This window comes from Ovis canadensis, chromosome 2, assembly GCF_042477335.2.
Source record: "Ovis canadensis isolate MfBH-ARS-UI-01 breed Bighorn chromosome 2, ARS-UI_OviCan_v2, whole genome shotgun sequence".
Lineage (NCBI taxonomy): Eukaryota > Metazoa > Chordata > Mammalia > Artiodactyla > Bovidae > Ovis > Ovis canadensis.
Genome location: NC_091246.1, coordinates 214,913 through 236,393, shown reverse-complemented (window position 1 = coordinate 236,393; position 21,481 = coordinate 214,913). Strand labels below are relative to the sequence as shown.

The 21,481-nt window shown below is 45.5% G+C and overlaps 1 protein-coding gene across 2 annotated transcripts in view; it reads left to right on the top strand.

The window, feature by feature from the left end:
• The window catches only part of SH3YL1 (SH3 and SYLF domain containing 1), a 63,783-nt gene that overhangs the window by 4,449 nt on the left and 37,853 nt on the right, over nt 1-21,481 (top strand). The window contains exons 1-3 of one of the 2 annotated variants that reach the window (XM_069573795.1): nt 8,194-9,513; nt 15,770-15,880; nt 18,784-18,897. In XM_069573795.1, the coding sequence (XP_069429896.1) occupies nt 9,432-9,513; nt 15,770-15,880; nt 18,784-18,897 (307 nt within the window). In that variant the 5' untranslated portion in view covers nt 8,194-9,431. Of the gene's footprint in view, nt 1-8,193; nt 9,514-15,769; nt 15,881-18,783; nt 18,898-21,481 lie in introns of those variants that run through there. The other variant, XM_069573796.1, reaches the window with a different exon arrangement.

Sequence of the window (21,481 nt, the reverse complement as noted above, 5' to 3'; positions counted from 1 at the left end):
AAAGCACTCCTGACCTGTGAGGACTGCGGCTGAGAGTGCGGGACCGGTGTGTGGATGAGTCTCAAACCACACACTCAGGCGCCAGAAACGCAAGCCTTTCATCCTGAGCCCCACGTTCAGTCACTTTTCAGAGTGGGTGCCATCTCTGCCCAGTCAGGTTTGCTTTCGGTCTTCAGTTCAGTTCAGCTCAGTCGCTCAGTCGTGTCTAACTCTTTGCAACCCCATGAATCGCAGCACACCAGGCCTCCCTGTCCATCACCAACTCCTGGAGTTCACTCAAGACTCACGTCCATCAAGTTGGTGATGCCACCCAGCCATCTCATCCTCTGTTGTCCCCTTCTCCTCCTGCCCCCAATCCCTCCCAGCATCAGAGCCTTTTCCAGTGAGTCAACTCTTCGCATGAGGTGGCCAAAGTACTGGAGTTTCAGCTTCAGCATCAGTCCCTCCAATGAACACCCAGGACTGATCTCCTTTAGGATGGACTGGTTGGATCTCCTTGCAGTCCAAGGGACTCTCAAGAGTCTTCTCCAACACCACAGTTCAAAAGCATCAATTCTTCGGTGCTCAGCCTTCTTCACAGTCCAACTCTCACATCCATACATGACCACTGGAAAACCATAGCCTTGACTAGATGGACTTTTGTTGGCAAAGTAATATCTCTGCTTTTCAATATGCTATCTAGTTTGGTCATAACTTTTCTTCCAAAGAGTAAGCGTTTTTTAATTTCATGGCTGCAGTCACCATCTGCAGTGATTTTCGAGCCCCCAAAAATAAAGTCTGACACTGTTTCCACTGTTTCCCCATCTATTTCCCATGGAGTGATGAGACTGGATGCCGTGATCTTCGTTTTCTGAATGTTGAGCTTTAAGCCAACTTTTTCACTCTCCACTTTCACTTTCATCAAGAGGCATTTTAGTTCCTCTGCTTTCTGCCATAAGGGTGGTGTCATCTGCATATCTGAGGTTATTGATATTTCTCCTAGCAATCTTGATTCCAGCTTGTGCTTTCAGTCCAGCGCTTCTCATGATGTACTCTGCATGTAAGTTAAATAAGCAGAGTGACAATATACAGCCTTGACGTACTCCTTTCCCTTTTTGGAACCAGTCTATTGTTCCATGTCCAGTTCTGACTGCAGATCCTGACCTGCATACAGGTCTCTCTTTGGTCTTCAGTTATCATTAATTCTGAAGATGGTCCCTGTTGCATTCACAAGGTCTGACACTCCAGCTCTCAGATGGAACAACATGGAGTTCCCTGCCACGGGCACAGCTGGCTCTCCTGTGCCTTCTGGGCAGCAGTGGTTTTAGTGGGGTGCACACCATTTACACTGGAGTCACACACAGAGCTCAGCTTTGGTTTGGTTTGGTTTTGTCTCCCTTTCCTGTGACAACTTTGAAAGGACTATTTTAGGGCACTACACCACTTATACCTTACTACCCCCTTATCCTCTGCTCTTTTAAGGTCTGGAAAATGTTACAAGAGTCTGAGAAGTAGGGCACCTTAGCTCTTATTCAGCACATATTCTTCTAAACCTATAGGATTTTCCAAGTAAATTAATCTTTCCTAGTCCACACAGAGATATGACCTTTAATTCGAAAAAATCACAAATACTTTATTCATTTAACGAATATTTACTGGGCACTCACTGTGTACACTTATGATGTGTGTTGGAGAAACTACACTGGACAGTATAGTCAATGTGCTTGCCCTGTGGCACTTACACTGTGGAGGGAGGGATTAGGGCAGGAGGATTAGACAGACAGGGCAGGGATGTAGTCCATGTTGTTGCCATTCAGTCACCAAGGGGTGTCTGACTCTTTGCGACCCCATGGGCTGCAGCACACCAGGCTCTGCCGCCCTTCACTATCTCCTGGAGTTTGCTCAAACTCATGTCCATTGAGTCGGTGATGCCATCCAACCATCTCATTCTCTGTCGTCCCTTTCTCCTCCTGCCTTCAGTCTTTCCCAGGATCAGGGTCTTTTCCAGTGAGTCAGCTCTTCACATCAGGTGGCCAAAATATTGAAGCTTCAGCTTCAGCATCAGTCCTTCCAGTAAATATTCAGGGTTGATTTCCTTTAGGATTGACTGTTTTGATCTTGCAGTCCAAGAGTCTTCTCCAGCATCACAGTTTGAAAGCATCAATTATTTGGCACTCAGTCTTCTTTATGGTCCAGCTCTCACAGCTGTACATGACTACGGGGAAAACCATAGCTTTGACTATATGGACCTTTGTTGGCTATATGATGTCTCTGCTATTTAATACACTATAGGTTTGTTATAACATTTCTTCACTAGTGGATCAGACGGTAAAGAATTTGCCTGTATTACAAGAGACCCAGGTTTGATCTCTTGATGGGGGAGATTTGCTAGAGAAGGAAATGGCTACCCACTTCAGTATTCTGCCTGGAAAATTCTACAGACATGGGATCCTGGCAGGCTACTATGTCCCTAGGAACACAAAGAACCAGACACCACTGAGCAACTAACCCTTTCACTTTAACTTTTCTTCCAAGGAGCAAATGTCTTTTAATTTCACCGTCCACAGTGATTTTGGAGCCCAAGAAAATACAGTCTGGCATTGTTTCATTTTTTTCTCCATCTATTTGCCATGAATTGATGGGACCAGATGCCATGAACTTAGTTTTTTGAAAGTTGAGTTTTAACCAGCTTTTTCACTTTCCTCTTTCACACTCATCGAGAGGCTCTTTAGTTCTTCACTTTCTGCCATTAAACCATCATCTGCATATCTGAAATTGTTGATATTTCTCCCAGCAGTCTTGATTCCAGCTTGTGAGTAATCCATCCTGGCATTTCGCATATGTACTCTGCATGTATATTAGATAAGCAGGGTGACAATGTACAGCCTTGACGTCCTCCTTTCCCAATTTGGACCCAGTCCGTTGTTACATTTCTGGCTTTAACTGTTGCTTCTTGACCTGCATACAGGCTTCTCAGGAGACAGGGAAGGTGGACTGGTATTCCCATCTCTAAGAATTTTCCTCAGTGTGTTGTGACCCCACAGTCAAGGACTGTGTCAGCGTAGTCAGTGGAGAAGTAGTTTTATTTTTGAATTTCCCTTTCTTTTTCTATGATCCAACGGATGTTGGCAATTTGATCTCTGGTGTCTCTGCCTTTTCTAAATCCAAAGTACATATCTGGAAGTTCTCTGTTCATGTACCGCTGAAGCCAGCTTGAAAGATTTTGAGGATAATCTTGCTAGCATGTGAGATGAGTGCAGTTATAGCATAATTTGAACATTCTTTGGCAGTGCCTTTCTTTGGGATTGGAAAATGATGTTTTCCAGTCCTGAGGCCACTGCTGAGTTTTCCAAATTTGCTGGCGTATTGAGTGTAGGACTTTACCAGCATCATCTTTTAGGATTTGAAATAGATCAGCTGGAATTCCATCACCTCCAATACCTTTGTTTGTAGTGATGCTTCCAAAGTCCCACTTGACTTCGCCCTCCAGGATGTTTGGCTCTAGGTCAGTGACCACACCATCATGGTTATCCGCATTAAGACCTTTATGTACACTTCTTTGTGTGTTCTTGCTATCTCTTCTTAATATCTTCTGCTTCTGTTAGGTCCTTGCCATTTCTGTCCTTTATTGTGCCCGTCTTTGCATAAAATCCCCAATGTTCCCTTTTGCATAAAATCCCCAATTTTCTTGAAGAGATCTCTAGATCTTTCCCATTCTACTGGTTTCCTCTGTTTCTTTGCATTGTGCACTTAAGAAGGCTTTCTTATCTCTCCTTGCTATTCTCTGGAACTGTGCATTCAGTTGGGTATATCTTTCCCTTTCTCCTTTGCCTTTCACTTCTCTTCTTTTCTCAGCTGTCTATAAGGCCTCCTCAGACAACTATTTTGCCTTCTTGGATTTTTTTTTTTAACTTGGGGATGGTTTTGGTCACCAGCCCCTGCACAGGTCTCACTCGCACATGTCCAGCTCTCGCATCCATGCATGACCGCTGGAAAAATCACTGCCTTGACTACATGGACTTTTGTTGGCAAAGTGATGTCTCTGCTTTTTAATATGCTGGCTAGGTTGGTCAGAGCTTTTCTTCTAGTGAGCAAGTATCTTTTAATTTCATGGCTGAAGTCAGCATCTGCAGTGATTTTGGAGCCTAAAAAGATAAAGTCTGACACTATTTCCATTGTTTCCCCATCTATATACCATGAAGTGATGGGACTGGATGCCATGATCTTAGTCTTTTCAATGTTGAGTTTTAAGCCAGCTTTTTCACTCTCCTTTTTCATCAAGAGGCTGTTCCTCTTCACTTTCTGCCATAAGGGTGGTGTCATCTGCATATCTGAGGTTATTGATATTTCTCCCGGCAATCTTGATTCCAGATTGTGCTTCATCCATTCCAGCATTTGTCATGATGTACTCTGCATATAAGTTAAATAAGCAGGGAGACAGTATACAGCCTTGATGTACTACTTTCTTGATTTGGAACCAGGCTGTTGTTCCATGTCCAGTTCTAACTGTTGCTTCTTGACCTGCATACAGATTTCTCAGGAGGCAGGTAAGGTAGACTGGTATTCCTGTCTCGTAAAGAATTTTCCACAGTTTGTTGTGATGCACACATTCAAAGGCTTTGGTGTAACCAATAAAGCAGGAGTAGATACCTTTCTGTAACTCTTGCTTTTTCAGTGAGCCCCTGGATGTTGGCAATTTGATTTCTGGTTCCTCTGCCTTTTCTAAACCAGCTTGAACATCTGGAAGTTCGCGGTTCATGTACTGTTGAAGCCTGGCTTGGAGAATTTTGAGCATTACTTTACTAGCGGGTGAGATGAGTGCAATTGTGCAGTAGTTTGAGCACTCTTTGGCACCGCCTTTCTTTGGGATTGGAATGAAAACTGACATTTCCCAGTCCTGTGGCCACTGCTGCATTTTCCAAATTTGCTGGCATATTGAGTGCAGCACTTTACCAGCATCACCTTTTAGGGTTTGAAATAGCTCCACTGGAATTCCATCACCTCGACTAGCTTTGTTCATAGTAAAGCTTCCTAGGAACCACCTGACTTCATGCTCCAGGATGTCTGGCTCTAGGTGAGTGAGCGCATCATTGTAGTTCTTGGGTCGTGAAGATCTTTTCTGCACACTTCTCCCGTGTACTCTTGCCACCTCTTCTTGTATCTTCTGCTTCTGTTAGGTCCATCCCATTTCTGTCCTTTATTGTGCCCATCTTTGCATGAATTGCTCCCTTGGCATCTCTGATTTTCTTGAAGAGATCTCTAGTCTTTCCTGCTCTATCATTTTCCTCTATCCCTTTGCATTGATCACCAAGGAAGACTTTCTTATCTCTCCTTGCTATTCCTACTGTCTTCAATCTGAGCCTGCATTTTGCAGTAAGGAGCTGATGATCTGAGCCACAGCCAGCTCCAGGTTTTGTTTTTGCTGACTGTATAGAGCTTCTTCATCTTCAGCTGCAAAGAACATGATCCATCTAATTTCAATATTGACCATCTGGTGATGTCCGTGTGCAGTCATCTCTTGTGTTGTTGGAAGAGGGTGTTTGCTATGACCAGTGTGTTCTCTTTGCAAAACTCAGCCTTTGCCCTGCTTCATTTCATACTCTGAGGCCAAACTTTCCTGTTACTCCAGGTGTCTCTTGACTTCCTACTTTTACATTCCAGTTCCCTGTGATGAAGAAAGTGTTAGTCACTCAGTCATGTCCAACTCTGTGACCCCAGGGACTGTAGCCCTCCAGGCTCCTCTGTCCATGGGATTCTCCAGGCAAGAATACTGGAGTGGGTAACCATTCCCTTCTCCAGGGGATCTTCCCAAGGCAGAGATCAAACCTGGGTCTCCAGCATTGCAAGCAGATTCTCTATCATCTGAGCCACGAGGGAAACTGATTATGACGAAAAGGATATATATATATATATATATATATATATATATATATATATTTTTTTTTTTTTTGGTGTTAGTCCTAGAAGGTCTTATAGTCCTTCATGGAGCCATTCAGTGTCATCTTTCGCTTTAGTGGTTGAAGTATAGACTTGAATCACTGTGATGTTTAATGGTTTGTCTTGGAAACGAACCAAGGTCATTCTGTTGTTTTTGAGACTGTATCCAAGTACTGCATTTTGGACTCTTCTGTTGACTGTGGGGGTCACTCCATTTTTCCTAATGGATTCTTGCCCACGGTGGTAGATGCGGTGATCTTCTGAAGTCAGTTTGCCCGTTCCGTCCACTGTAGTTCACTGATTCCCACAGTGTCGCTGTCCATGCTTCCCGTCTCCTGCTTGACCATGTCCAGTTTACCTTGATTTACCTCGATTCGTTGGGCCTGGACCTAACACTCCAGGTCCCTTTGCAGTATTGTTCTTTACTGCCCTGGACTTTACTTTCACCACCAGAGACATCCACAGCTGAGTGATGTTTCTGTTTTAACCCAGCCTGTTCCTTCTTTACGGAGCTGTTTCTGCATTCTTCCCTAGTAGTGTATTGTACACTTACTGACCTGGGGGCTCATCTTCTGGTGTCATATCTTTCTGCCTTTTCATGGTGTTCATGGGGTTTTCGAGGCAAGAATCCTGAAGTGTTTTGCCATCCCCTTCTCCCACGGACCACGTTTTGTCAGGCCCTGACTAGCAGGGACATGCCCTTCGGCCACTCCCCGTAGCTGGACAGCATGCTGGCACCCTGGCTGTCCCACAGCTGCTCCTTACTGAGCCTGTACGCATTTACTGGCCGCCCAGTGTCGATCCGCTTGCCACCTAGGGGCCTTGGCAGCAGCCCCGCTGGAGTGCCCGGAAAGGGGTCTGGGGAGGCGGGAGCTGAGGCTGGAGCACACCCGGGGCGCGTGGTTCCTCAGCCTCATCGCTGCCACTGGCCGCCCTGGGGCTGATCCGCCGCCCGCATGACCCGCAGCCCGCCAGGCTCTGCGCCCTGTCTGTCCTCTCCTCTGGCTCCTCGGCCTTATTATTCAGTCCCAGCAAGCCCAGCCACCCCGCAGATGCCCCACACAGATATAGGTTATGGTGCAGGCTAAATGTGATGGAGGAACTTTGAGGGATGTATCAGTGGACTGCTATTATTTGAGATATTACTTAGAGCATTTCCTCGGAGAAATGAACAGGAGTTCAAGATTGGAACCAGAAACCCCAGAGGAGGCTGCTGAACGGACACCACAGGACTGATACTCCCTGGGCCAGACTGGAGGCGGGAGGAGGGAGAGATGCAGTCAGATTCTAAGCTGGAGGCTTGTGTTTGGTGCTGTGTACTGGGGGATGGCAAGGCACGAGAGAAACGTGGGCGTCCCAGCTGGCCTGGGGTTTGAGAGTGAGCTCCTGCTGGATGGAGCCCACCTGGAAAGGAAACTTGGGGAGCAGGCTGGAGAGGAGTCGGGTGTCACTGTAACGTCTAAATGTGATTTATTTGAGATGCTGACTTGATTTCAATATTCAATCAGTAATTGATACCCTGAATCTGGCATTTCGGGAAAGGATTACCAGATATAAATGGTGTTTAAAGTCACAGGCCTAGGATTGAGTGTGAATAGAAAAGGATGGTGCCTTGGGGAGGCTGAGAGGACCGTAGCCTCCACCTCTTGGCACATTCCTGGAGGCTGTTGACCGAAAGAGATGCACAGTGTGAGAGCTGAGAGTTCAGTTTATTCGGCACAAAACGAGGAACGTAACCCAGCAGACTGGCGCGGAGGTACTGCTGAGGAGCTGCTCTGGAGAGATGGGGTGGGGAGGCCAATACTTCTGTTTTGCTGAAGGGGGTACCTGCAGCCAAGCCCACATTTTGGCAGGAAGTTGCTGCTCGTCACAAGGAAGGGGTGTCTCCATTCATGATTTTAGTGCTCTTCTAGATATGAGAAAAGGCAAGAAATTGGGCTCTTAAAATCTTCTCCTGAAAATATCCAACTATCTGAAGGCCTGTTCCACCAGTTTTTCCAGAGCAGAGAGGGCTTTGTTCCTGATCTTCAGCCTGAACTCCCTTCAGGGTGTGTGCAGGGCCTGCACCTGCAGTGACCTAATCTGTAGAGTCAGATGACAAGTGACTGTTGAGCTGGCAAGGTAGATGGAGTCAGCGTTAGCAGCCTTGGTGCTGCTGGCCCCCGGGCCTCACCCTCCAGGAGTGGGGTAGGGCTGTTCCTCACCCCTCAGCTCACCCGTGTTTTGTGTGGTCCAAGTGGTGAGGCTCTGCTTAGCTGCCCCAGGAAGGGATGGCCCGGAGCAGGGCCGGTGGGTGGGAGGGCTTTGTGCCAAATCTCAGGCCTGGTCTAAGATTTCAGTTCCTCAAAGGGCTGTCTGTGTGCAATGATTTCAAGTGGAAACAGTTTAAAGTTGATCTTGAAGAATGAAGGGTATTTTCAGAGGTCAGAGGTCAGAGGTTGCCATTTTTTCCTGTAGGGCCAGCCAGCCAGTAGATCAGGCTTTGGCAGCCAAGAGGCAGAACTGTGTTGACACACAAGAGAGAAAGCCACCTTCCACACGATTTTATTGGTGACTGGATTGTGGTGATAACTGAGCACTTCTGTAATCCGCGTACTGACGCGTGGACGGTGATTCTCGTTGCGGGAGAACACTTTCGACTTGAGCTCACTGTTTAGTGCCCTTTATCACCACAGGTCACGAGTGTTCAGCTGTCAGTGCTGATCTATGATGAGATTTTACCTGTTTCATCTTTGAAAGTGTGTTCTCCCCCGAAACATTCTTCTTTTGATTCATTTTTTTGCAACCAACTACATCCGAGAAGGCAATGGCACCCCACTCAGTACTCTCGTCTGGAAAATCCCATGGTCTGAGGAGCCTGGTGGGCTGCAGTCCATGGGGTTGCTAAGGGTCGGACACAACTGAGCGACTTCACTTTCACTTTTCACTTTTGTGCATTGGAGAAGGAAATGGCAGCCCACTCCAGTGTTCTTGCCTGGAGAATGCCAGGGACGGGGGAGCCTGGTGGGCTGCCGTCTATGGGGTCACACAGAGTCGGACACGACGGAGGCGACTGAGCAGCAGCCCCAGCAGCAGCACTCTCACATTCAGGCCATAGGAGAACAGGCGGCGGCTGGATTTGCCGAGTCCTCGGTGCTCTTGGCTCCGCACACGGCCTTCAGCGTGTGCTCTGGGAGGACCAGCAGAGCTCATTTAGAGGGGCGATGCCAAGCTTCCTCAGGAAGGGTCAGGCGGGGTCAGCAAGTGGTGAGAGGTCATCTGGCAGAGCCTCCTGAGCCACAGGCCCAAGAAAGGCCCTCGGAGAACTCCGCACAGCCCCTTCCGCTCAGAAACTGGAGCCCCCACGGGCGCTGAGGGTCCTGCCCCTGCCTCACCCAGATCCCACGCCTGCCAGTACCCCTGGGCACATCTCCCAGAGGGGCCCAGCCCGGTGGAGCACGGCACTCTGCGGTCTGCATGAGCCTCGCCTCCTCCAAGAAGGACTGCGTCCTTGCACGTGTCCCCCTTCAGAGCGAATGGTTCCCACAGTCAAGGTCCCCGGTATACCTGCTGCCAGCCTCCACCTGCTGCCGGACTCGCCTGCTGCACCTGCTCCAGGTGAGCGGGAGGTTGCAGCCACAGGAGCTGGCGTGACTCAGGGATCGGGGGAGCACAGGGAGGCCCTCTGACGTGAGGCTGTTTCCAGGTGCCGCCGAGATCATCTTTTCATCCATTTTAACATTTAATGAAAAGGCAAAACCCACACCTTTGCTTTCTTGAGGAAGGACTTGGAGATAGTCTCTTAGAAAAGCTATAGAATCAGAGAGGAAGGCATCTAACGCGCGCATGTTGTATTTACCTCCCCAAACCAGCCGAGTGATTAGAATGTGTATAAGACAAGTCAAGTCTAGTTCTGAGTTAGAAAATAAAAATTGCAGACACTTTTCCGTATTCTGTACCAGATGCCACGGAGAGATGACGAGTTTCAGCCGCAGCGAGCCCAAAATCTCGATTTCTTGCCATGATAAGAGTTATTTCCCCCTCATGCCCCAGGTCATGGGCAGCTCCCCGCAGCCAGTGAAGGAGAGGGTGGGGAAACACGCTGCCCCGCCGTCTGAGCAGCCGCTCCGGAGGACGGCGCTGCGCTGAGAGCACGCGTGTGGGTGGGAACTCCTGCCCAGCCGCGCGACTCACCCGGCAGCCGGCCGCGTGCCGCTGATGGGAGCAAGGCTGCGTAAGAGAACATAGGCCCGCCGCGTCGGGCGCAGTGTGCAGGCTGGGGTGCTCTCGTCAGTCTTCCCCTCGTGTCCCGTGCGCCCTGCTGACTCCTGCGGGCTCAGCTCCTCCTTCCCTCGTCCTGATCACGGCAAGTGGGGCTGGCTTCCATCACGTCTTCACTCTGGCTGCGGTTTTCAGAGTCTGTTCACGGGGTCAGCACTGTGTTGGAAACTTCGGGCTTCCATCACGTCTTCACTCTGGCTGCGGTTTTCAGAGTTCACGGGGTCAGCACTGTGTTGGAAACTTCGGAATGCCCCAGCATATGCACTTTTTCTTGATCACTGCGGAATATCAAAAGCAGTTGTGTGTCTTCAGCCTGCTACTGGTGGCACTGGTGGCCAAGAACCCGCCTGCCAGCGCAGGAGACTCGAGAATCGAGGGCTCCACCCCTGGGTCGGGAAGGTCCCCTGGAGGAGGAAGTGGCACCCCCCTCCAGGGCTCCGGCCTGGAGAATCCCATGGGCAAAAGGGTCGGACACGACTGAAGCAAAGTAACACATTAGTCAAGTCACGACTAACAGCTCCTATAAAATGCACTTTAAGGGCCCAAATGTCTACAGAAATACGTTCATTTGGAATTTTTCTAGGTTATATTTTTTCTAAGACCTTTTAAATCCAGATTGTTTAACCAAAGCACTGATAATAGGAAATGTTTAAAAGTCACTAGAACATTGACAGACTTTTAAGTGGGTGTTTTAAGATTCCTTCTCTACTTGAAAATTATGTGCTTCTGAGAATTTGTCTGCGTGCGTCTTTGCGCTTTGTACCGACCACTAAGTGACGGCAGAGCACTGAGAATTTCAGCCCCTCAGTATCTTGGCCCATCAGCAAACTGGGACAGTGTGATTTTAAATACACGGCTGGGGAAGGAAGAGCGGCTGTACATCAGTTCCTAAAGTTAGAATAAGGATTGGCGATGATACACAGATGCATATACTAACAATTGAACATTCGGTGTGCAGCTACTCACCAAATCCCTGTCCTGTGAATTGTGTGTGTGAAAACATGCCTGGGGAGGGGAGGCTGTCTGTACTCTTGTTTGTGTAAAATGTAAGGATATATTTTCACTTTTCTACACCTCTTCATACAAGACATGTTCATTGTGAGAGGTCACATTTTAAACAGAAGATAATGTATGGAGTAATTATTCATAATACACATTTTTAAACAGCTGGAGTCATGCATTTACTACATTAAATATTCAATTGTACAATATTCAACTTAGGCTGAGCAATCTCTGTTATGTAATATTCATACATACAACATACAAAGAAAGGACTATTGAGAGCAGCAGTTCACCTCCATGACTTAACTATCCACGGTACAAGTCTCCAGCAAGCTTCCTATATGAGCCTTCCCCACACCCCACAGCAAGTATCATTATACTTTACTTTTATATATAAATATTTATGTAAACATTTACATAAGTGTGTGCTACCCTATATATCTTTATGTAGCCTGCTTTTCCTCTCAATCTTCATATTTTGCCATGTTGATACATGCAAACCTGGTTTATTTGAAGTTCAGTATAGAGTACAGTTGTAATACTGTACCAGACTAGGTATAGCCATCCTCCTCTTGAGTGAAATTGGTCTCCTGCTTTGAAAATGCTTGGTTTTGTGTGCTACTCTTATTTTGCTATTGAAAGCATTGCCGCAGGGAACCTTCTCACACATGCAGTGCTGGTTTCCTGGGCTGCATGACGAGCTACCAGGAACTGGTTGGCTCCCAGCAACAGGCAGGTCATCTCCCACGGGGGAGTCCTCCGGTGGGGAGTCAGCGGCTGCACCTGGAGGGCCCCACGTCTCCAGAAGGCCCGCCTCCTCCCCAGCCTGCGGGCTCTAGGCGCACGGTGCAGCCTCCCCTTCTCTCCAGGTCTCACACTTTCTGTCTCCTTAAGGATAGTCATCCTGCGCTTAGGGACCGCCTGGGGAGTCTGGAGTGACTTAGTTACATCTGCAAAGGCCCTTTTTCCAATCGAGACCCCTTTCCAATTGAGACCTGGTGGACCTGAATTTGGGGCCACCGTCCCGCCCAGCCGCCAGCGTCTCTGTGAGCGCATCCAGGTGTGGAATTGGCGGGTCATCTCTGCTGTCCTTAGAGAGCTCCCACAGCAGCTGCCCTTCCTCAGGACCCACCAGTGGGCCACAGGCTTCCCTCCGTGCCCCTGCCCGGCCTGCACACGCACGCTGGCAGGCTTCGTTCACTACTGCCCACCTAGAGGAGGAGAGAGGATAATGCATTATGGCCTGGCTTTCACGTCCCTGGTCTCTTAGGAGTTCGATCCACTTTCCTTGTATTTACTGGCCGTGGTGGTCTCTTCTGTGGATTAGTAGTTGAATATTTTGCCTACTTTTCTGTAGTAATTTCATATTTTTTGATGTTAAAAGATCTTTATATATTCTTGATGTAGTACATATATACAGTGGAATATTACTCAGCCATAAAAAGGAATGAAATAATGTCATTTGCTGCAACATAGTTGGACCTGGAGATTGTCACGCTGAGTGAAGTAAGTCAGACAAACACGAATAGCATATGATACCACTTATATGTGGAATCTAAGAAAAAGGTACAGATGAATTTATCTATAAAACAGAAATAGAGTTCCAGGCATAGGAAACAATCTCGCGCGTACGGAACTTGCGGGGTAGGGAGGGGTACACTGGGAGATTGGGGCTGGCGTCCGCCCGTGGCTGTGCAAAGCTAGGTGATAAGAGCCCGCTGTGTGGCTCAGGGAGCTCGGGCTAAGGTGCCGTGATGGCCTATATGGGGAAAGAGCGGTGAGAGAGCGGACTGTGTGTGTGAGCGATTCTTCTGCCCAGAAGGACCTGACAGTACTGGAGATCAACTAGACGCCGGTGACTTGTTTTTTAAAAAGGAAAAATTGAAGAAGCAAAATGTGTGGAACCAAAGATGGACTTTAAAAAGTCTACGCGAAGAACTTTAAATTTTAAATAACAAAGGGGAAAATTCTAAGGATATGGTAGAGATACAAATTGAAAAATTCAATGATTTGTAATTATAATAAGTCACCCATAAATTATATCAGTCATAATAAATGTAAATACATTGAAATTTATGTATTTTAAGTAAAATATCTATATATATGTTATGAGTTCTAAATCTCTGTCATTTATGCTTATGACAAATATATTCCAGTCTGTGGCTTCTATTCTTATTTTTAAATGTATGTTGATATACAACTTTTTACACTTTAATGTAGTTGAGTATAGCTGTAGTTTCCCTTTATTTTGTGCCTTGTTTATACCATTCCTCCATCCTCAGATCATAAAGATATTCCCTATTCTTTTTACTCTAAAAGTACAAAGTTATGCTTTTAATATTTAGGCCTTCAGTTACATTGAATTTTTTGTATGATGTGATGTTGTAATCTAATTTTATTTTGTTTTCCTTTGAATGACCCAGAGTTGTCCCAGAACAATTTATTAATCTACTGTGTCATCTCTGTCATATATTTTTAAATATTTGAGTATATATGTTTATATGAATACTCCTTTCTTGCTTTTGTTGTGAATGTAGCATTATTAATTGCTGTGGTTTATTCAGTAAGTTGTGTCATATATGTTTAAAATACTAGGTTCTAACTTCACATCCTATACAAACACAAGTTTGAAGTACGTCAAGTATTTAATGTAAATAAAGCTCTGAAAGAATATCTGAAATGATACTTGTATAACTTTTTTCTTAAAATGAGACTTCTAGTCACAATAATAGAAAGATGATAATGGTAGAAAGCCCAGAGAGATATTGCCACATAAATGAAAACAAATACTAAGAAACTATACATAAAAGTGTAAAAAACAAGAAGCTGAGATGGAAACTTGCGACATGACTAAAATTATAGAGAAATGAGTATAGGACCAGAAAAATAGGCAAAGAGCACCAACAAAATATGCAAACAAGGTGAAACGAGTGAGGCGCTGGCTGGCGGTGGATGAGCTCGGACACGAGCTCGCCGCCCTGTTCTGACGCGCCCGCCTCGCCTCTGCCGCTCCCCTGGGGACAGTACACGTCTCATGGGGACACTTGGTGGGTCTAAGGTTGGAGAGTGTTTTTAGAAGATGACGATAATGGAAAAAAGCCTAAAAAATTTTTTTAAGTCATTAATTCCAACTCTTAAGATTCTCTCAAGATAATTACTATCCAACAGTGGTATCAATAAAAGCTAAAAATGAAATAATCTACTTGTTTAACAACAGAACCAACTGAAGCACACGCTAAATGCAGACAGCAGCACTGGTGAATATCAGGAGTCGGAGTGCCTGTTTTTCTTCAGTATTTGCATACCTATACTTTTCCTGTTATTTTTACAACGCACTTATGCCTTATGCCATAATTTCTATTTGTTTCTTTTAAACTTCGTCTCAAAACTCATGGGCCTTTTACACTATGAATTTGAAAAGTAATTCTCCCATAATTTCTGGTTCTTGTATGGTCTGACTTTTGGCATTTTGAATCATTGATGGATTTGGAGTTCATGTAGTGTGACACTGCGGATGACTTTTTCCCCCAAAGGACGACTATTTATTGTGCAAGACAACTTTCCACATTTACTTGAGATGCAGTATTCATCACATATTAAATTCACTTATACATTTGGGCCAATTTTTGAATTTTCTGTTTTGTAAAATTGATTTTTCTGTCCATATTTGTATCACCAGGAGGTAACTTATCGAGGCTTTATAATATGTTAGATGGAGGTTTTCACCCTTATTTTTCCTGTTTCACACATTTTCTTCTAGTCTTTCTTGCTTATTTTTCCAAATGGATTTGGGGACAACTTTATTTAGTAAAAAAAGTACTTGTTAGACTTAAAAGAGGATATGAACTTGATTTCATTTTTTAAAAAGTTGAAAAACTATCATAAGAAAATTGAAAAGACAAATGACAAAGAGGAAATCAATGTAACTTGTATTCTAGAAAAAAGATTAATTCCTTTAATATATAAATCAATAAGAAACAGAGAAATACCCTCCCTAAATAGACAAGAAATATTTTTAAAAAAAGATTTGGCGGAAATGGAAGGATATTAATATCATTCATCATAAAAGAACAAGTCAAAAGTGCACTGAGAGCTTCAAGGGAAGAAGCTGGTGTGGGAATTGCATTTGTGTGAACAGAAACTGGGGGAAATGTTTAGAGCATGTTTTTATGCTGGATGCCAGCACATGGATCTAGGGCTCCTGAGGGGAGGGAAAACTGAGATGAAGGCCACGACTTCCCGCTTTTCTTCTGGAAGCTGCAGCAGGGGAGAGAACCCACCTCAGCCTGAGTTCCTTCCAGACTGTTGCTGTTAAGTTGCTAAGTCCTTTTAAGATCCTTTAGATCACTGTGATTTTAAATTTAAGATTTTTGAGAGTTTAAGGTTTCTCAATCTCAGAGTGAATTTAATTTATTAGGAAAATAGAGATGAAATGATCACCAAGTAAGGATTTTCAATTTGTTTCCTTTGTCTTGTAGGATACAGTTTGTTAATGCTTAATTGTGTATGACAAAAATGAAATTATAACAAACTTCTAACTTCTATTTTGTAGTTTTTTTTTTTCATTAAAATCACTTTTTTAATCTTTTAGTGAACAACCCTATACCTTCCAATTTGAAATCTGAAGCAAAAAAGGCTGCTAAAATTCTAAGAGAATTCACAGAAATAACTTCCAGAAATGGACCTGATAAGATCATCCCTGGTAGGTGAATAATATAAGTACTTTCCACTTCTACATTTGCTCTGCCTCCCAAATTATCTTCTCCACCCTTGCCTGCACCCAGGTCCTCAGGCCACCCCTCTGCTCTGGGCCCGTCTTCCCCGCCGGGCTCTGGGCGGCCTCCTCTCCCACCTGCCTTCCTGCTCCTTTCTCCTTTTGTGAGTATCCCGTGTCGTTTGCCAGCGCCGCTTCCCTCAACTCACAGGTCTTGTCCTCAGTTTCTGAGGACTTTGCAAACTCACTAGCTAACTCATGAACAAATTTTAAATTTGTGTTTCTTTCTTTCTAGATAAGATAGTTATACCTTACAGTGGTTTAAGAAGACTAATCAGTGATTTCCAGTACAACCAGAAATTTGTATTCCCGGTGTCCGAAACCTCAGTTCCTAAGCTCCCCCAGACCTGCTGAATCAGACTCCGTGATTCTCCTGTAGTCAGGCGGGCCACACCAGACCTGGTCCAGAGGCAAGCCTTGGGAACCACTGTCTGTTTATTACTACTACCCATTGTTTCTAAAAGGTGTTTCAGAAAATACTTATCTGATGCTAAGAGACTTGTATGCAAACGAGCTTGGGCAGGCAAATTTCCCTCAGTGTAGGACTTGCATCCTTCTTTAAAGAAAGGAGTTTAATTTCTTAAGCTAGATTTTCTGAAGTTATTTAACAGGTCTTTAAATGTTTTTAAAAATTACAAATTTGTTGTTTTTATAATAATAATAATAATTGCTCTTATTTTGGCCTAGCCACTCCTCTCATCTTAAGAAAACAGGGCTTTTTAGAGCATTGATACTCAAAGTGCAGACTGGACAACATTTGGGCATCACCTGGGAGCCTGTTAGAACCGTAGGACCTCAGGCTCTTAGACCTAAGGAATCACAGTCTGCGTAATCACAAGGGCTCCAGTGAGGCACGTGCCTGTGAAAGTTTGAGAAGCACCGCACAGGACTCGAAGGAAATTCCACCAGGAAACCTGAGTTTTCTGAGCTCTGTTCTGAAGCAGGAGGCAGAAAACATCTCTTGGTATTTATCAGCTGCATGTCAGGCCTGCCCGGCTTACAGATAAAGCTCGTTTCCTACCATAAAAATATCTGGGATATTTATCAGCTGCATGTCAGGCCTGCCCGACTTACAGATAAAGTGCGTTTCCTACCATAAAAATATCTGGGTATGGATTATTTCTCAAGGATTTTGTCCAGCAGAATTCTGTCTTGCCTTTTCTTCCTCCAGTTAAAGGCCACCCAACTCCCTTTCACTGGCTGTCACTCAGAAAATGAAAATCTGTTTACGTAGGAGCCTTAAGAAGAAGAGCTTGCTTCCGGGGTGTACAGACTGCGAGTGGAGGGGTGGGGGTGGGGGGCAGGCCGGCCCAGCTGCCAGGGGGCCAAGCCTTGCCTATCCGTGGGACGCGGAGGGCAGGGCGCTCTGTTTACACTGAAACCCGGGAGCTCTGTTATGAAGCAGGAGATGAAGTCTCAAAGCGTCTTAAAACAGAATGCCCAGACCTTTAGACCTCCGTGGCCGTGCGTCCTCGGCTTTCCGGTGTCAGGGCTCTGAGATGCAAGGCTGAATTTAGAGTCGATTTGCCATCGATGCATCTTAGTCACAGATGAGCTAAGTGGACAGTTATTTAGTGGTTATGAGTAGTTTACTGTCTCTGAACTTGGGTGGATAAGATATTAAAAACACACCTGACATTTGAAATGTGTTCATTGAAGAAATCTACCTTTGTTCTAGTTAATGTTTCTGAACAGAGGCAGTGCTCGCTGTGGAAGCGCCGAGAGTGGCCTGTGAGGTGCTGAGGATGTTCTGCCGGCATGTGCCGCATAAACCAGGCTCCCGACGTGTAATGAAACTACCTATTATCATTACCTTGTTACACCCGTTGGAACTGGAACTCAGGCACCCTTAGCAGGCCGCCCTCTGAAGAGCATTCCTTCTAACCCTTGCTTCAGTACCAGCAGCTGCAGAGACAATCTGCGTGTCCCCCTCCTTGTGCCTTTGGTTGAATCATATCTGAGGGTCTGTTATTAAATTTTGAAACAGTATGCATAATTATATTCAAAATTTAGTGTCTCCTAAGGATACATACAAAGTCTTTTTTGTGTATTTGAGTACACTATTTGGTTTGACTTCTTCAAAATTATATATGACTAAAATGATGATAAATTAAACTACCTTAAAAGTAGAATTGGTTCCAAGAATAATTTCAGTCTTAAGGCTTCCTTTGTTATTTGAAAGATGTACTATTGTGTAAATAAATCCACGGAATAGTGAGACACTGTGTTTAGTGGGACCTATGTTAATAACCTTCCTTTTACGGAATGAACTTCCCTGAAATGTGAATAAACCAATATTTTGTCAATGGAATTATATTTTCAGTGCTTTGGTAGTTATGTGTTATTCAAATACTTACCAAATCATTTTATAAAGTTAAAAACCTTTTTTAAGTGGCAGAATCATTAAATTTTTCTGGTTTTGAATCCAGGTTTTCATATTATTAGCAGGTGAGCCCAGTGATGTGGCTGTAAGCTCACACTGCCACACACTGTGTATCAGTCACTGTATACCTTAATACTCTGTAGATCTTAATTTCTTTGACTAAATTAGAAAATTAGACATTATGTTCTAAATTAATTGAAATATCCAAATTAGTTGTCCTACTAGACATCAGCATAGTCTCATCCCAGGCTCTCATCTCTTGTGGCCGTTGCAGACTTTCTGAGCACCTCTCCTGTCGGGTTAGGGCCACCCAAGGCTTCAGGCTCTCCTGGGGTGGATTCTCCCCAGTTACCTGTGCCACTAGGACCGGGGAGACCCGGGTCCCACAGGCACAGCTCCGTGCCCAGGGCTGGCCCGTCGGGGTGCACACTGCCCTCCTCTTTTGCAGCGCATGTCATCGCCAAAGCCAAGGGCCTCGCGATCCTGTCGGTGATAAAGGCTGGCTTTCTGGTCACGGCGAGAGGAGGCAGCGGGATCGTGCTGGCGCACCTTCCGGACGGAAGTAAGTCAGTGGCTCTAAACGCGGGGGAGCGAGAGCCCCTGCCTGCGTTCCGCTTCCGCCGTGAGCCGCGTCCCAGGGCGGGAGGCGGGCTTTCCGGCCCGCGGCCCCGCCTCGGGTGGGCGGCCCCCCGGGTGCTCTCGGGCAGCGGCCGCTGGGAGCTTTCCCGAGCCCCGGAAGGTGCGCTCCCGCCTTTCCGTGTTTTCTCGTCCTGCCGTGGAGCAGATACTAAACGCTGACATTATCTTTCTCTTGTCAAATACGCATTCTCATTCCTCAGCTTCAGGGTGCTGTTTTCTTCTGTTTTATGGAAACTGATAAGGTGGAAGACCATTTGTAAGCTTTCCCCCCATTTTTCCTGTAGGAGACCTTAAAAACGGAAACATTTTAAAGAATATCCATCCCCAGGGCAGAATCATATCAAGATCAGTATAATTTGGCTTTACTTTCTTGTATGAAATCTAATACCTGATTTTTCAGACATGACGTCAAAATGCATTTGCCTTGACTCTCAAGAACCAACGTTTATCACATTTGAAATGTGTGTAGGTATGTGTAAGGGCCTTCCTTCGCGACTCAGTTGGTAAAGAATCTGCCTGCGATGCAGGGGACCAGGGTTCGATTCCTGGGTTGGGAAGACGCCCTGGAGAAGCAAATGGCAACTCGAGTATTCTTGCCTGGAGAATCCTACAGACAGAGAAACTTGGCAGGCTCTAGTCCATGGGGCCGCAAGAGTCAGACACGATTTAGCTACTAAACCGCCACCAGGCGTGTCATAACATCTAAAAGCCTTTTTATATGAATTTAACATTAGCTGTTCGGTTATATAATTGAACACATTTTTTTCTGTTACTGTGTTAATATGTCGGGCTTCCCTTGTGGCTCAGCTGGTAAAGAATCCGCCTGCAATGCAGGAGGCCTGGGTTTGATCCCTGGGTTGGGAAGATCCCCTGGAGAAGGGAAAGGTTACCCACTCTAGTATGCTGCCCTGGAGAATTCCATGGGCCATATAGTCCATGGGGTCGCAAAGAGTCGGACACAACTGAGCGACTTTCACTTCACTTCTGCTAATAGCTCTTTTCAGTGTCAATAATTTAATTTTCTGCTGAGAGAACATGGGCCATCCACTTGCAGTAGATAAATCTGGGCATTTGTGGGGTGCACAGCTCTGGAACGTGTGTCAGTGGGATTTACTGTCCCCTGTGAAGTGTCCCCACAGTAAATGAGAGTTGGCCTCTGAGTTTGTACTTCAGATTTCATAGCTCCAGACTTGGCTATGAAACAAAAATGACAAAATTCTCTTTTTCTCAAGAGAAGACGCGTCACCCAAATTTTCATAGGCAGGTTTTCAGCAGTACAACCAGACAAGTAGGCACATTCAAATTGAGTGCACTGTTAGGCTCCAGGTTTGCAAGAAGCCCCCCATCTTGCCCTGCAGGTCAGCGCTGTGGTGGACAGGTGCCTGTCAGGAAAGAGGAGGAGCTATCCACCCTGGGGCTCCTCTCAGAACCTCAGGGGGACCCACCCACTGGTTTAAGCACCCAAGTTTCCCTCTCTCATCTTCCCAATTATCTGGTGGTCACTCTGCAGAGAGTATTTCAAAAACCAGCTGGTGGGGCAAGCGAATCCCCACATCCTGGCCAGGTGGGTGGTCTTTACACAGGGACAGTCCGTAACAGAGGAAGTGGAAAACAACTTTGGGGTTACGAGACATTAATTTACAGAGTCAAACCCCCCCTAAGCACAGACAGATGAGTTCTGGATGCATTCAGGCACCAGCCTGTCATCCAGGGTACATGCCAGTAAGGGAAGCTGGGCTCCGGACGCCAGCGCACATCTTCCTGAAGCACTCATCAAGACCACCCCACCCCCCAGTTACTTTTCTCTAGACTTGTTCAACATAATGGTGTCTACATCAGGAAGTATGCACAAAGTGTCCTGAAATGTACCGTGTCATGGCAAATGGAGTTATTTTACTTAGCTTCCAAATGTCAGGATATGTATCTTGTTAGAATTTTAATCAGCTTGAATTGATTATCTGTTTCTTGTGCTTCTACTAGGGACCAAGGATGTCAAAACAGGATTTTGCCCTCAGAGACTTATAATAGAAACAGTTTAGTATTATGTTACCGTTAGAAGTGATTATTTTGAATCCTTTTGCTCTCATATCTATGATAAAGTTCCAACTAAAGACTAGAATTCCAGCTCAATTATTTTGCAAAACATGATAAATAGTGATGAAATTATCAAATGCTATGCATAGTTAATCAGTGAGAATTCAGTAGTTTGGTATTATGCATATTTATAGGGAAAGATTGGAAAACATAGACTTGTAAGTCTATGAAGCTCATAATACATATCTAACACCTTTTAAACATTCGTGTCCGTCTCTGTGCGACCCCACAGACGGCAGCCCACCAGGCTCCCCCGTCCCTGGGATTCTCCAGGCAAGAACACTCGAGTGGGTTGCCATTTCCTTCTCCAATGCATGAAAGTGAAAAGTGAAAGTGAAGTCGCTCAGTCGTGTCCGACTCTTCTTGACCCCATGGACTGCAACCTACCAGGCTCCTCTGTCCATGGGATTTTC